The sequence below is a fragment of the Lagopus muta genome, chromosome 2 (assembly GCF_023343835.1).
Source record: "Lagopus muta isolate bLagMut1 chromosome 2, bLagMut1 primary, whole genome shotgun sequence".
Taxonomy (NCBI): domain Eukaryota; kingdom Metazoa; phylum Chordata; class Aves; order Galliformes; family Phasianidae; genus Lagopus; species Lagopus muta.
The window spans coordinates 66,357,914-66,372,956 of record NC_064434.1 but is presented as its reverse complement, the minus strand read 5'-3'; the positions used below and the strand labels follow the sequence as shown (position 1 = coordinate 66,372,956).

The 15,043-nt window shown below is 36.7% G+C and overlaps 1 protein-coding gene across 5 annotated transcripts in view; it reads right to left on the bottom strand.

The window, feature by feature from the left end:
• The window catches only part of QKI (QKI, KH domain containing RNA binding), a 139,520-nt gene that overhangs the window by 11,912 nt on the left and 112,565 nt on the right, over positions 1-15,043 (bottom strand). For 3 of the 5 annotated variants that reach the window (XR_007375452.1, XM_048937656.1, XM_048937658.1), the window contains exons 5-6: positions 3,254-3,341; positions 873-1,169 (exon numbers count right to left, since the gene is read on the bottom strand). Coding sequence is in view for 4 of the 5 variants with exons in the window: in XM_048937656.1 (XP_048793613.1) it covers positions 873-1,169; positions 3,254-3,341 (385 nt within the window). In the remaining variant the exon portion in view is untranslated. The remainder of the gene's footprint in view (positions 1-872; positions 1,170-3,253; positions 3,342-15,043) is intronic. The other 2 variants (XM_048937654.1, XM_048937657.1) reach the window with 2 other exon arrangements.

The following is a 15,043-nucleotide window of genomic DNA, read 5'->3' as shown; positions in this document are numbered from 1 at the left end:
CAATAACTGCCACTGAACAAGCTAAGATCAAAGTTCTATAAAATCAACATTATGCAGTGCCAAGGTCATATGCAATTCAGAACAAACTAACAAGAAAAGATTATTTATATTCTGCAGACAGAAGGAACGAAGTCACTATAGGAACTGCTTGTTCCACATTGACTGGTTAACTGAATTGTCAAGGCTGCTTTATCATTTTCGCCTTTGAACAGCAAGTCAATGTTCTGAAATATTAGAAATGATGGACATTTCAACACAATGTATCTAAATAAAAGCAATCAAAGTTGCTAACTGTATCATCCATTGCTCAGAACTTTTGTTTCCTTTATATTTATTCACAGAAAATATTTTCTGCTTACAAAATGATTTACAGCTGAGGAGAGATGGATCAAATGTGTTCTAAATAAAGAATAAAACCCAAACAAACTGAAAAAAACATATTTCAATTTTCTCCAGTTTAGCTACTAAAAAGATACTACAAAATCAAAAGTTCATTTTTCCAATGCTTGCTGGAAACTTACGCTGAAGTTGCCACAAAGAAATCCAGTATTGGTGGGAGAACAAATTACATACAATAGACATGAACGTATATTTGTTTTTTTCTTGCCTTGTACCTACTATCTCATGACACATAAACATTAAGATTTTGTTTTCAAAAATCTTACTAATATGCTAAACACATACATTTAACAATGCAAAACATATTAAAATGTCCACCATCAGTCTTCCTTGGCAACTGTGATATCTTTGAGGCAATAGTGTGTGTGTGCACTCTGTTGTTTTTTTTTCTCTTTAAGCCCCATGACTTCTAGATGCAAATACCATGAAAGCATACAATGCATTCTGCAGTCATGCATGGATAAGAGTCTTACCTAATACACCACTAGGTTCAATGGGATACTCAAGGATTGATGTAGCTGGTGCCAGCGTGTAGGGGTACTCGTACGGGGTGTAAATTAAACCAGCTTCGGGTCCTGGTGGCACTATTGCAGCGGTGGGATGAGGAGTTCCGTTTGGCATGACAGCGGTTTGTATTTGTCTGATCAAAGGCATTATGGTAGGGCCAGCTGGCGTAGGAGTACGCAGGGCAGCTGGTGGGAGAACAGGCGCAGGCCCAGTAATGATCCTTGGAGCCTGGGCTGTTGCTGCAAGAGAAAAGGCAAGGGCTGCTACAGTAAGCAAAGAAATTCAGAGGAAAGTATGGAGATAGCAGTACAAAACGTGGAAAGAATGGGAAAAAAGGGGAAAAGTAGGAAAGAAGAAAAATAAAAGGAAATCATTAGTACATGCGCTGATCACACAGTGCCAAAGCACACCATTCAAATGCAAACAGCTTTCCATTTTCCAGTGTGATTAAGTATGAACATGCAAAATAAAAAAGCCATTGTAAAACAGTGAGGTAGATTTCTCAAACAGGTTACACAGCACAAAAGCTCCATTTAGACCACATTTCTTCATTTATGCTATAAAGACTGCATGAGACTGAGATGCATGCAGGAGATACAAGGAAAATACTTTCATAATCAAATACAGAGTACAAAACGTAGTGCAACTACAGAGTCCACAGATACTCAGTTATGCAGAGCTACCATAGGAGAGTTCTAAGGTTCTGGATCTCTTATGCTGTATTTAAACATATACACAGTTCCAGTTTCCAGCATCAGTGAAATTAAAGAGGATCCAGAAACAAAACACAATCTCCTCTCCTACCATACCATGAACAAAATACTCCAAAATTATTTTCATGACAAATTCTCCAAGATAAAATGTTTTCTTTCTTTCTTTTTTTCTTTTTTTTTTTTTCCTTTTCCATATTCAATTGTTATTTGAAGTCTGCTGGCATACAATACAAACAACTTCTTAATCACTAATACAGATCAGCTGGTAACAGTCAAACTCAAGTATTCGTTGTAAAAAGTGTCTGTGCACTAATGCTGATCTACATTAATGTAATTAACTTACAGGTGGTCTGAAAAGAGAAATGAGAAACGTGTGGAAAGATTTTCAGATGAGAGGGTGGAGTTTGTAGATTTTTTTCTGTTTTCTTTTAAACAAAAATGCTCAATGCAAAAATTAAAAAAAAAAAAACTTTGAACATTTTCAATTCCTTTTTTCATCTGAAACAACTTGCACCAATATAAACTAAAAGTTATTTTACTCATAAATTTGCAATAAATTGAAGACTCTAATAGGTTTAAAACGGAGCTAGCTTTAGATATTATGGTATTAATTAGGAGGTGAAGACTCATCACCATCACCGTGGTGTTGAAAGCCCTTTGCTTATGTACCCTTTCCAATCAGAATAATTACACTGGTATAAATGCTCTCAAATTGACCTAACTGCATTCCAACCTTTAAGCATATTCAACATTGAAATGGAGTTTATGTGGAGAAACAAATTTGCAAATATCAGTAGGCCCATAGTGAAAAAGCTGACTTCACTGTCCCTACATTTGATATCAATATCATAGCTACAGAAAAAGTTTACTTTGGAAGAGCATCAGAAATTATGTTTTCAGAAGTAGAAATTAGATTTTAAACTAGAGAAAATAGTTTGTGTCACACATAATATACATACATATGCTGTCATTAGTTGGTGTATATAATTAATTTTTAAGTGTAAACGTGCACATACATGTGTTTACAAAAGCATTCTCACGCAAATCTAATGGAAGAAATTGTAAAAATGGCTCATTACATCACTGATCCCTGTGAACTCAGGAGTGAAATCAGTTGAATTGCTGGAAAAAATGTAACGTTGGGGGGATACATGCAAGCAAGATGAAAGGAAGGAATATAATACAGATAAATGTATTCACAGTATCCTGAACACGTGTAATATTTTCAAACTGATTATTCGATAATAAAACTGAAAAGGTGTCAATACATATTAAGGAAAAAAAAAAGACTGTAAAATTGAAAAATCTGGCTTAAGGGTTGCGTTTTGTTTGAATTATATATCTGTAAATATTTCAACTCAAACTTTTTTTTTTTTTTTTTTAATGACAAAGAGAAAACAAAAATCAAACAAATACAAAGCAAACAGCAACAACAAAAAACACCCAAAACCTGGCGAAACTTATCTCCAAGAGACCCCCTGCAATGGCCACCTACTGCTCTGGTTTATTTATTTATTTAACAGTGCTTTCCATTCTCCAACTCAGTGAGTCCATTTTCCAGAAAGCAGGCTTAGGAATCAAACCCTATGAAAACACTAGTGTTGCATTGACCCTCAAGATTATAACATGCTTACGTGATTTGATGTTGGCATCTCTGTAGGTGCCATTCAGAATTGCAAGCTCCATCAGCTGCATCTTTTTAAGGCTGTCTTCTCCTTCTGCCTGCATATGAAAAGATAGGAAGAAAGTTTAGGTTATTAATTCACTAGTGCATAAGATCTAAGAGAGCTAGAATAAAACACCTTCAAGTTTTAACCAAGGAAAACATCTGCTTACCCATTCATCTAAAAAACAGTAAGTTTTTATAACTTCTCATTGAAATTAAGTCCAAATTGCCTATTGTCTACATTAACTAATACTGATATGTATCTTAGAGAGTTTTGCAAAAGACTCGTGCCAAAATTATAAAAACTAAAGTTAAATTCATTTTTTTCTGAAGTTTTATTATGACAGTTCATATACTCCTGAAGTACCTTCAAAAAGTCCTATTAGCAGATAAAGAAGAATAGACACCACAATCTTTTTTTGCAACTTTATTTTAATATGTACCTACATAAGCAATACTGACTGACTGCTTCAGTAAAAAAAAAAAAAAAAAAAAAAAAAAAAATTGAGAACTTTCCAAACATCAACAACTGCTGTAAAAAGGAACTCAGAATTTTGAAATATAGACATTCTCTGATGAGGATATATCTATCATCTACACAGTATACATTATTCCTAAGTTTGGTTTCAATATATCTCAAGTTATTTACTTTCTATGGTATCCTGCAATTTCCATAAATATTATGTAGTATTTAGTAAAAAAAAAAAAAAAACAAAAAACAAAAAAAACACCACCACCACAAAAAAAAACCCTACCAACCCTTCAGAAAAACCACTCACTTAAAAAAGTGAGTATCTAAAAAAGTATCTAAAAAGATACTAACAACAACAACAAAAAAAGCTATAATTAGTACCATTTACTATTTGAAGACTAGACATTTTCAGATTTGTTTTTCCTGAAATGCTACCATTTGTTTAGACTACATTCTATCAACCAGAAAACAAGATAATGGCATACGAAATCCATGAGATGGTCATCAGTATCTACTTTAATGCTGAGATACCACCTTGCTTCTCATATTCTCTACCACTTCTGAAAGTCTCACTCAGAGGGGAAAAAGGGGCAGCTTACATGTCCCCTGCATTGATTTTCAAAGGTAACGCCAGCCTGGATACTGCGCTACCTACTTTGAAAGACGGTCAGATTCCAGAGCCAGTTGTTCGCCTGTCTTAAACTACAACTCCAACAGGTGGTTTTAATTAGGCCTTTGAAGAGCACAGATGATTATGGAAAGCAGAATTAAAAGCCACAAAGAACAGCAATCACCACCAATAATCTAAAAACTATACTACTAAATAACTCCACTATAAAACCGTAGCACTGAAATATCTCATACCAGTTAGGAGTTGAAAGAATATCCATGTTCAGTGGACCCAAAGTATATGGAAAAAAAAATTCAGACAAATTTAAAATAAAAAATTGTTATGCATACTTAACTTCCCAAACATGGAGAAGTAGCTTATTAAATTACAAGGGGGCAAAAAAAATGTATTGAACAAAATAAACTACTTTGTGTGAGTGCTGTTCAAGGATCCCCTGCCCCCAGTGGAAGTAACATCTGATTTTTATTTTTATTTATTTTTTTCTCAGATCAACAACTTAAAATCAACACAGTAGATGAGTCAAGACTAAATCACTTTTGGATGTCAAAAACTGAAGTCCCAACTGTAATACTGAGGATTTACCTGAACACAAAGATTAAACACATTAACAATTTATGTTGTTGCTATACACGCAGAATATAATGGAAGAGTTAGACATTATTGTATTCATATATTAAATACCGTATGACAGACTGAACTAATGCTTATATTGAAAAAGTAAACACACATTCAATTAGCATTTTAACTACAAATTAATTGTACAGTTAAGCACTGTGCTAACCAGAAACCTCAGATTACACAGTCATTAGAATCAGACTCTCTGGAATACAAAATGCACTGATTATAGTATGCTTAATGTGAAATCCTCAGAACAGACTTACAATTGACATGTAAAGAATTTCTGTTTTAAATTTATTTTTAAAGATATTCTTACTCCATTGCATCACTGCTGGTAAATTATCTATACTATGTAGTCAACTGTCATGCAATAAAAACAATTCCAAATCTATTGTTCTACCCAAAGACTGAATCTATTAATTCTGGTTATTCTGGATACAGCTTCATTCTTCAAATTTATTTTAGCAATTGTGATTTTTAACATATTAATTCCCCTTTTCTCCTCCACCCTTAATGATTATTCTTTGCTATTGTTTGTTTGTTTGGTTGCTTTTTTCGCTTGGGTTTATTAACTGAATGCAAGTAACCAGAAAAGCCCTCTCAGTGTCAGCTGTATCTCCCATACTGCTATGTATGTAAAATTGCATACTTCCTCCAAATAAGAGTTCAGGTGATTGATCTGACACTATTAATGAGTCTCAGTAAATGCTGAATCTTTCATTTCATTTGATAGGATAATTTTAGTAACTCTATTATCCTGGATTTTAGACCATGGTGAACGTTTTCCAAATGTAGCTATTTATAGGACAAAAACTTGAAGACATAAAACATTTTTTTTTCCTTCTGAGAACCTCAAAAGAAGGAGTTATAGCAACTTAAAAGCAATAAAACCCAGACAAAGTGATCCATTTACTTTGAATCTTCAATATTCCTATAGGTCACTATGCTTTCTATGAGAAAAGATGTAGCAGTTACTTGGATTACAAAGTACGTTTACAAAACTAAGAGCAGTCTTTAGCATACAAAACAGACTGAGACCTTCATTTTTATTCTGCAGATTTAATTCTCTGGAGTACCACTCAGCAGCTGGTAAAACTTATATTCTTTAAACAGGCTCCCAAGCAAAACTTAAAACATTTTTTAAGGATGGTATCAGTGATACCTCACAGGTAGAAGATGAGGACTTGCACTGGCAGATATTAACAGGCCTTTTTAGCTTTAGGAATTTTGTTTCGCCTATTCGGCAAAGAATAAATAAAAAAAAAAAAACAACAAGGAAAACAAACCATCCCTTCCCCTACTCCAATACGGGAGGGCATCGCGCCAGGCGCCCAGAAGGTGGCGCTGTGCATTACACAAAGCCGTCGTCTCAGGACGGGGTGCGCTCCTGCCCTGCCAGGGCTGCAGCCCCTTGCACCCTAGCTTGTAGCAGCCGCCTGCCGTCTCCCTTCCAGGTACTAGCCACAAAAGTGGGCAGGACCCTTTCATGCCCTTCAGTCTCTGGTTTAAAGATCTCTATGTGACAAAATTCACCAACAGTCAAAAGCTCCCATTTCCAAGAGGCGGGAAAGAGAAACAGGCCCCGTGTTTTTCTCTGACCTATCCTCTCTTCGTTGCTGACAGATGATCAAATGAGGCACACCGAAGCAATCTATCCTAGCTGCAGGCATTTCTGCAGGCACTCTCTGTTAAAGCAAAGAGAGGTTGCATCGGGGATACAAAGGCAATCTCTAAAGGGACAGTACGTTTCCTGTACAATAGCTACAACAAAGCTCAGTCATTTGTACCAAGAGGAAGCTACTTTGAGCAAACATCAATAAGGTCACTTAAAGCCAGATTTGCATTACTAAGTTGAAGCTCAAGTGATTGACTCAAACCTCTCATCTTCTTAAATCTTCAGTGCTTCCTTGTATTTCTCCTGTGCAATATAACATGCAGATTACGAAAAAAAAAATCTTAAATGGTATCTTGAAACCTAATTCTTTAAATCTAAGCACTCGCAGCTGCTCACTGAATACAAATACTGGGGAGATGCAATAAATCCTGACAAAGCCAACTATATGCAGACAAGGGTGTGTGGTTGCTGCCCTCCTCATAGCAGCTCAGCTCTACTGGTGCTAGCAGTAAAAAGATCTGAAGGAGACCACAGTCAATTGGTTTTCTAATCCTTATCAGAGGAGGACTGGTGGTCACAAGGTTTAAAACAGTGCTAACAGTTCCTAGTGTCACCTGCACCAAGTCTGTCAGTGCTGCTGTATCTGTAATGCTCACCTAAAACCGATGGAGAACTATTATTTTTGTTGTTGTTGTTAGTTAAAATTACTGTTTGGATTTTAACAGTTCCTAGGAAGATACACCAATGTAACATCAAAAGCTATCTTGACTGAGCTCCTTTCTGGGAATGCAAAATGGGAGTATCACCTCACTGAGGAGGAAGACGGAGGCCATCGTTGCATTTGACACTGGCCCGAGGCCCACCCAGTGAAGAACACAGGATACACAAGGCTCACCATATTGATGCCCACCTAAAACCATAATTCCATCTCCTATACTGGGTAACGCTAGTTGTTTAAGAGAAAACTGGAGCATCATTATGTAACAACTATTAGTGTGAGCTTGTTTTATGTCACGAACCAGGGAGTTCAGATAGAGCAATCTACTACCTCCTCATGTTTTTCATTGCATTTTCAGTGTACGAGCTTTACTTCAACCCTGCTGAGCCTCAGATATCTTGAGATCCTTGGAGAAATTCTTTTGATTAACTAATATTTCTGAAATCGTTGTATTCCAGGCACTTAAATCCCTCAGACTCTCATATGCATAGTGCATACTTAGGAATACAATACTTTTAAACTTTTCATTCATACACAAAAGGTAGACACACTAGATAGGTAGGCAGATAAAGTGTCAGGCTGGAATGTAGACAAGCACACAGATTCTAAAGACAAGTACATTCACTTCACTATTCCAATGAAGGACTTGGGGAGACGACAACAACATTGTCCTCAGAAGTGAAGGGCACACCATCAGCTTCCGCATACAGGCAGCTCTGAGGAAAGTGGAATAATGGGATGAGAAGCCTGTAATAACTCACAGTAGATAGAAGGGCACTTTCATAAGAAAAAAAAAAAAAAAAAAAAAAAAAGGAAAGAAAATAAGAATCGAGTAGCAATGGATACTACTGAGCAAAGATGAACGAGCGGCGCACAGCTGAGCCAGTCAGTACCCACACTGAGCTGTGTTACTGCTGCTGGACCACACTGAGCCACACAAAGCCCCTTAGGTGACTGCAGCTGCATTAATTCACCAGCCAAACAATCCGCTCGGAGATATGACAGTAGACATACTTTATCCTGATAGAGCTCCTTGAGCCTCACAGTTCTTACCAGTTAAGTCTCAAAACGTATTCTGATTCTCACCACTAATAATGGCAGGGAAAGCTTTGAGCCTTTCTATAGAAACAACTCACACATTTTCCCCTTACAGTAATTACTCTGGAAAATATGACTTTTTTTTTCCAGCGTTCATAGCCACAGAAGTATTCTTATTTAGGTGATGTTAGTGACTGTCATCAGCTTACAAATGTTATGCATGTTGGATGGTGTTTTTGCATGCTGTCACACATTCCTGCACTTCAGCTGGTTTCTCATGAACTGAACTGAGATCAACCCTAGGAAAGATACAGCCAGCACAGGCTTTAAAGCAGCAGTCCTTTATCAGATCCATCAGGGCCATCCTTTCAGGATCAGACAAGGAGCAGCAAGTAGGAAGAGGAAGTGGTGGTGAAGAAAAGTGATGCATAAATCATGTGCAAATACAAAGACCAAAAATATGTCTTGGTCTTCCTCAGTTAACTGCAGTGGGTCTTTCCCACCAGGCTGATGACAAGAAAAACCAAGCAGCCCCCGCAAGGCAAGAGCACCAAAAAGCAGCATTCACCTTTCAAGTGCCTCAGCAACTGCATGTACTGGCATGACTGCCAGCCAGACAGCCTTCTCCGCACCACCTTCGGATAAGCAGAAATACTTGATATTCTCAGCTGTGGAAGAGGTGTCTGCTCTGTCTAATACCTTTTGTCCAAGTCTGTATGCATTTCTCCACATTGCTTCAGGTTGAGAGTTTTGCCAACAACACAACGTATTTTTAAGTACACAGTCAATGCATTAAATAATTTTACTGCACACAAAACAATTACACTGAAAATTCCCTCCTCAAATAGAAAAGTCACTGGCAGTTGTCACATACAAAGCACTTGCAATTTACTAATTTAATTTGAGTTTTGATAAAACATAATAGCACCACTGAAATAGTTTACTGTTACTGCTCTTGTTTTTCTCAGCCCGCAGGCAGGGCTCTGTCACCCTGCCTTCCCATGTCCTCAACTGCTAGAGCAGACTAGCAGCTGCAGCTTCATCGCCAGCACTCTGACACTCACTTTGACTCAACACGCTGTGGAATGCTTTTATCTAACTGACAAAGAGAAATGTTCCACTGCAATTCACTTGTAGATCAGTAAGTATTCCAAACATACCATGCGCCAGTCAAACAGTCTTTACACATGAATGTCTCCATTCAGGGACAAAAACCTTCCATTCATAACTGATAAACAAAAAACCTCACAAACAATATACTACAAATTCCTAGACATACACGTATTTAAAACAAAAAGCAGATATCAGGCGTCAATATATTCTAAAATATATAATAAAAGATCACAGGAAAATACACTGGAAACATTGAAGTGAAAGTACACATGCCTAAAATTTACTCTATATTTTAACACCTAAGTTGTGGAAATACCAAAATATCTATGGGAATGCAATCATAGTCAAGATGACATGTAACCAGAAATAAAACAGAAAGAAAAGAGCTTTTTAAAATAATCTGAATCTGACTGCATAAACTACTCATCAATTACCTACTCTAAGATGTCACTTTTGTAAAGGCTCTTATTTCTGGCAAGCTACTCTGTTACCTAGAGCTAAGGAATAAACATCCCCTCAAGAAACCTGACAAAGACTCGTAAGTTTCACATGTCTGGAACATAAATATATAGTTGGAAGCTGTTGGTAAACATACATCGTTTAAACTTCCTCATTCTTGACTGTATATTTCTGATGGTGATGGAGCAGATACAACATAACTGTGTTGGTACTAAGGAGAATTCGCCCAATAATTGTTTTCTGGCATCACTCAGCAGCTCTTCTTGTATGAGAGGAAGCTTCCCCAAATACTTTTCAGACAAAATAAAAGAAATCACTCCTTTAAAACCAGCCATATTTCTTAGAACACTGTATGCCACTAAAGACTCTATGGCACTGAATATGCAGCATGTTGTAGCTCAGTTATTTCTTTACTTCCATTTCAACACTGATGCACACTGCTATGTCTGTGAAGACAGGCAAAGATAAATTAGCATCATTATTTCTTCTGGGCAACACAGCCTGCTTATCTTCTTCAAAGCAAGCTCTCAGTTCAAATGATATGCAAAGAAGACTGTGCTGTTTCACTTGACAAATTCATTGGTCATAATGCTAAAGATATACTAGGAGGAAAAGGCAGCATATCTTTTTACACTTTCTGTCACCTTATCTGACACATCCATGTTTAATCATGATACTTGGCTTACCAGTTATATTTGAGTGTCCCCTCTCCCCCCCACACACCTTCCATTTCTGCAACAGGAAAATACAGATAAGGTACAGAAAAATCAGCATGAAGCATATTTTATAAGCCAAACTGAAATACAGTACCAGTGGAACCTAGGGGCTGTTTCACCACACACCTTCTAGATACTAGTTGCTAATATATTGAAAAAAATATCACCTGAAGCATTCTGTTTGACCTTAATGGACTTTTATGCTTGTCCCAAACAATTAGTGATAACAGTCATAAGGGGCTGATATTTAACTCACAGGTTTTTGGGCTTTCAAGGAAATAACAGCCCTTGGATTGATTATATTGGGCACTCAACAGTAGTTACTTCCAGAATTTGCTTTTTGTTTAGCACTTTTTTTGGAATTATCATGTTTTTTCCTCATATCCTAACCATCCAAGTGTTAATGACATGAAGCTCCACACACTGCACTTGACAGGAACAGCGAACGACAAAGCTCCAGAAATGCCTTTCATGACATATATACACACATCAGCCCATCTCTAATATTATAAGAAAAAAACATTTATATAGTTCCCTCTACAGTGTTTTGAAAAAGACATAATTATTGTGGAATACATTAAGATGTATTTATTAATATATGTATTAACATTCAGATGAAATAATTATCAATAATGTGATCTATAGCATTAGATCTATTTTTAGCAATGCGAAAACCCGGTTAAACTTTCAGAGCTGAACACTATTTTTGGTGTTTCTAATTTTGGAGTGCTAGACACTCAGACTTCTTCCCCAGTGGTTAGTTTAATTCTGAAAACAGAGTTAAACTATACTCACACTGAATGGGATGCCACCAGACAAGCCTGTAAGTACACATTTCCCATGTAAGGCTCTACCAGCAACATCTTAAGTACCACAAACATAACAGGAATCAGAACGGAACAGAAATCAAACATAACCCATACTATGCAGATCGTTATTCCATCTCTAGCTTTTGTAACAGAGTGAACCATGCCAACACACTCTGAGATTGTGTTGATGCATTCCACTTATACTGGGACAAATGTTTTAACCCATGTTTTACGTACAATATATTATAAAAAATAATTTCTCTAATTTACGCTTCACAAATACATACAGTAAAGGCAGTTTACAGGTACAGATAAGAGACAGTCGTTAGAAAAATAAAAATGGGATTGTTATTAAAATACTTGTACATTGGTCTGGCCTGACCTGTTGTTTATTTTGATATCTCAGGAGTTTTCTATTTGAGTTTATACAATGTAAACAGCTCTAAATTTCTCCTAGGTAAAGCAAAGACACTGAACTCAGACATCATATTCTCCACCTCCCAAAAGAGCCCACTACTTCAAAACCAGCATTTTGTTGCAGACTCCAGTGCCAGTTAATTCTGTTTCCAGCTATGCTAATACTTTAGCACATAAACAAAGCCTTTCATTCTTAAAATGGTATTGAAATATGACCCCATATTTTCACATGTAAAACGTGTCCTTTATGTTTTTAATCAGTTCCCACATAAAAATAATAATAACAAAAGTGTAAGAGAAGTGACGTCTTATTTTAGATCAAAGTTAGTAATCTAGAAAGAATGTGACAAGTTCTCTCTTTAAAGCAACAAAAGAAAAATAACTGCTGGTGAGAAAACACTGGAAAGACTTGCTGCAAATAAGGGTACATTCTTCAAGTGTTCCATTAAACACAGGATTCAGGGTTGCAATTGATGTCACGCAGAAATTCAGGCTGTGGCACTGACTTTTAAGATATTTTTATTTTCAGCTTGAAATGCCCTGAAAGTATAATGCTGACCAATCAAAACAAAATCATGTATTAGAATAGAGAATAAAATCACAAATGCTTGGCTTATCCAATTCCAAGATTTAGGGCACAGAAGTCTTCCAGCAGCTTCACTGACTATCACTTACATGTTCAACAAGAATTGTGACAGGGAAGTGTGATGAGGTAACCAATAAAAAAATATATCTGTTTCTGCATTTCACCTGCCCCTCCTTTGGTAGTATTTTACATAACTGTTTTATTTCCAGCAGAACAGATTGAGCAATGGCATGGTTTTATTGACGCTTTTTCTTCTCTCTGTGTGGTGGAGTAGTCTAATGACAAATGACTGAAATGTATAAACAGGACAAATGAGTTTGAATAAAAATACCACTCAGAGAAATGTGTAATATTGAGATATAAAAATACATATATTTAAACCTAAGATGCACAAAAACACAATGTACCTGAGACTTAAATTTCTAGAGTAACTGAGGAAGCACCTTAGGGACAGATGCTTTATGCTTAGGGACTTTATGCTTTAACTAATTCTCAACAGCTGCTAAAATGTGAATGAGTACCAAAAGTTCACAATTAATTTCAGCTGCTTACAAGCAGAGATGCAAGCCACAGATCTACTGACTGTAATAATAGGGCGTATGTGTCTTATATGCATTTTACTGCTACTCTAATATAAATGTCACTCTCTAAAAATCGAAGTTAATTCTTCCATAAACACCGCAGACGCCTGTCCTACTTTCCTTGCACCCTCAGAGCAGACGGGGCCCACAGCAAGCCAACAGGACTATTCCAACTGGCTGGGCTCCCCTCGCTCGCGGCTGGCTAAAACCTGCTTTCACACAGTTTAAAAATACAGAGATGTGAAAAAAAGAATTGTGTGCACTCTCTTTAGCGGACAAATATGTCAATCATATGACCTTCCATTTGAAGGCTCAAGCTGCTCCAAGGCAGTGTGTTGCTAGGGAGAAGGCTTTCTTTGCTATTTATTGAGCTTTCTTTTCAGCTTTTTGAGACTACCCAATGATTATTTTCCAGAGACAGCAGCGAGAACACAGTGCTGCCTAGCCAAGAGTATCAACAAAGGGCCTTTGATGCACGTTTCCCAAAAGCATTACCCCACTGCACACCGTGTGACCAAGGGACAATGCTGCTGTGTCCCAGCAGAGTTGCAACCTGTGGCTATCCCAGGAGCGCCAGCTACAAGAACTCCCCATCTGTAACAAACTGCCAGAGCCATCTTGGAGCCCAGATAGACCTGAAAACCTGCTCATGAGGAGTCAAGGGAAGGCATGAAAGTTTCTACCGTCAGTTTGTATCATTATTTTCAAAGTAGCTCTATGCAAGTTTAGCATCTTAAAAGCCTCAAAAGGCAAAGTTTCATACATTTAGCCAAGACACTTTTGAAACATGCATATTACAGAAAAATATACATGGAGCATATTTTAATTTTTAAATAATTTCATTAATCTTGGGCGTCAACTCTTAACAGCTTCAATTACAAAACATTAGTGTATTCCAAGTAAATCATTAAAAACCATGCAGTATACTTCATATTGATTGTGGCCCTGACTTGTTTAAATTCAACATCACTGCATTTTTATCCTTCTAGTTGCTCTTTGCTTATCTTTCATTTTTAAAAACTCTTCATTCTCTTCATTTCAAGATCACCTTATTCTCTTACCCAAGCACTCTGCAGGCTGTATACTGCAACCAGTCCTCTGCACTTAAGAGAGACAGTCCTCTAGAAAGTTACTCCAGAGAAAGCTATGCGCTGAGGTCTTCTCTAAAGAATACCCCTTGTCCCCTGTTGCATATTTGGGCTGAAGACAGTTATTGTAAATACCACTTGTCTTCTTCCCTAAGTTGAAGTTGAAGAAGGTTTTTCTGCACTAAACACAACTAAAGATACTGAATACAAAGTACTGCATACATACACAAGTGCAAGCCAAGGAAGTCTAACTTTGAAAATTTGAAATATGAAAATATATTAAAAGAAAGAGCTGACTTGAATCCATTTTCTCAATCATATTTGAATGAACAACATGATATAACAATAATTTAAGTCTAATTTTCTTAGAATGAGATAATTATATATCAGGCCTATCTTAAATAATTAATTTTTTCATCATTCCCCTGCTGCTCCACATACTATTTTAAAAGTCTGCCTCCTCAGCAGAAACACAGGCACAATGCTAAAGTAACCATTTAGCAGGACACGTATTAAAAATTTGATCAAATTTCACTGTGAGTTCAAGTCTATACTGGGACAGAAATAAACAACAATCAAGACTTCTGTGCTTCCATTTGTTGCTGAATTTAGCGTATTCTATAGTGTTGTATCTGAACAGCTTACTAGAGACTCTGAATCATGCATTACACTAAAAATTCATCTAACAGTTTTCCTTATTGAACTGCCGAGTAGTACCTGAACCGTGGCTGAAACGCTCAGCAGTAACCAAGCCAAGCTGGATGAATGCTGTCATGTCACACTTAGGGAATCATTTGCAATAAGATAATCCTACAATATTTCTATGTGGGAGCTCCTCTGTAGCTTTTCTACTAACCTTAAATGTGAAATATGTATTGTATCAGTTTTGTGGAGAAA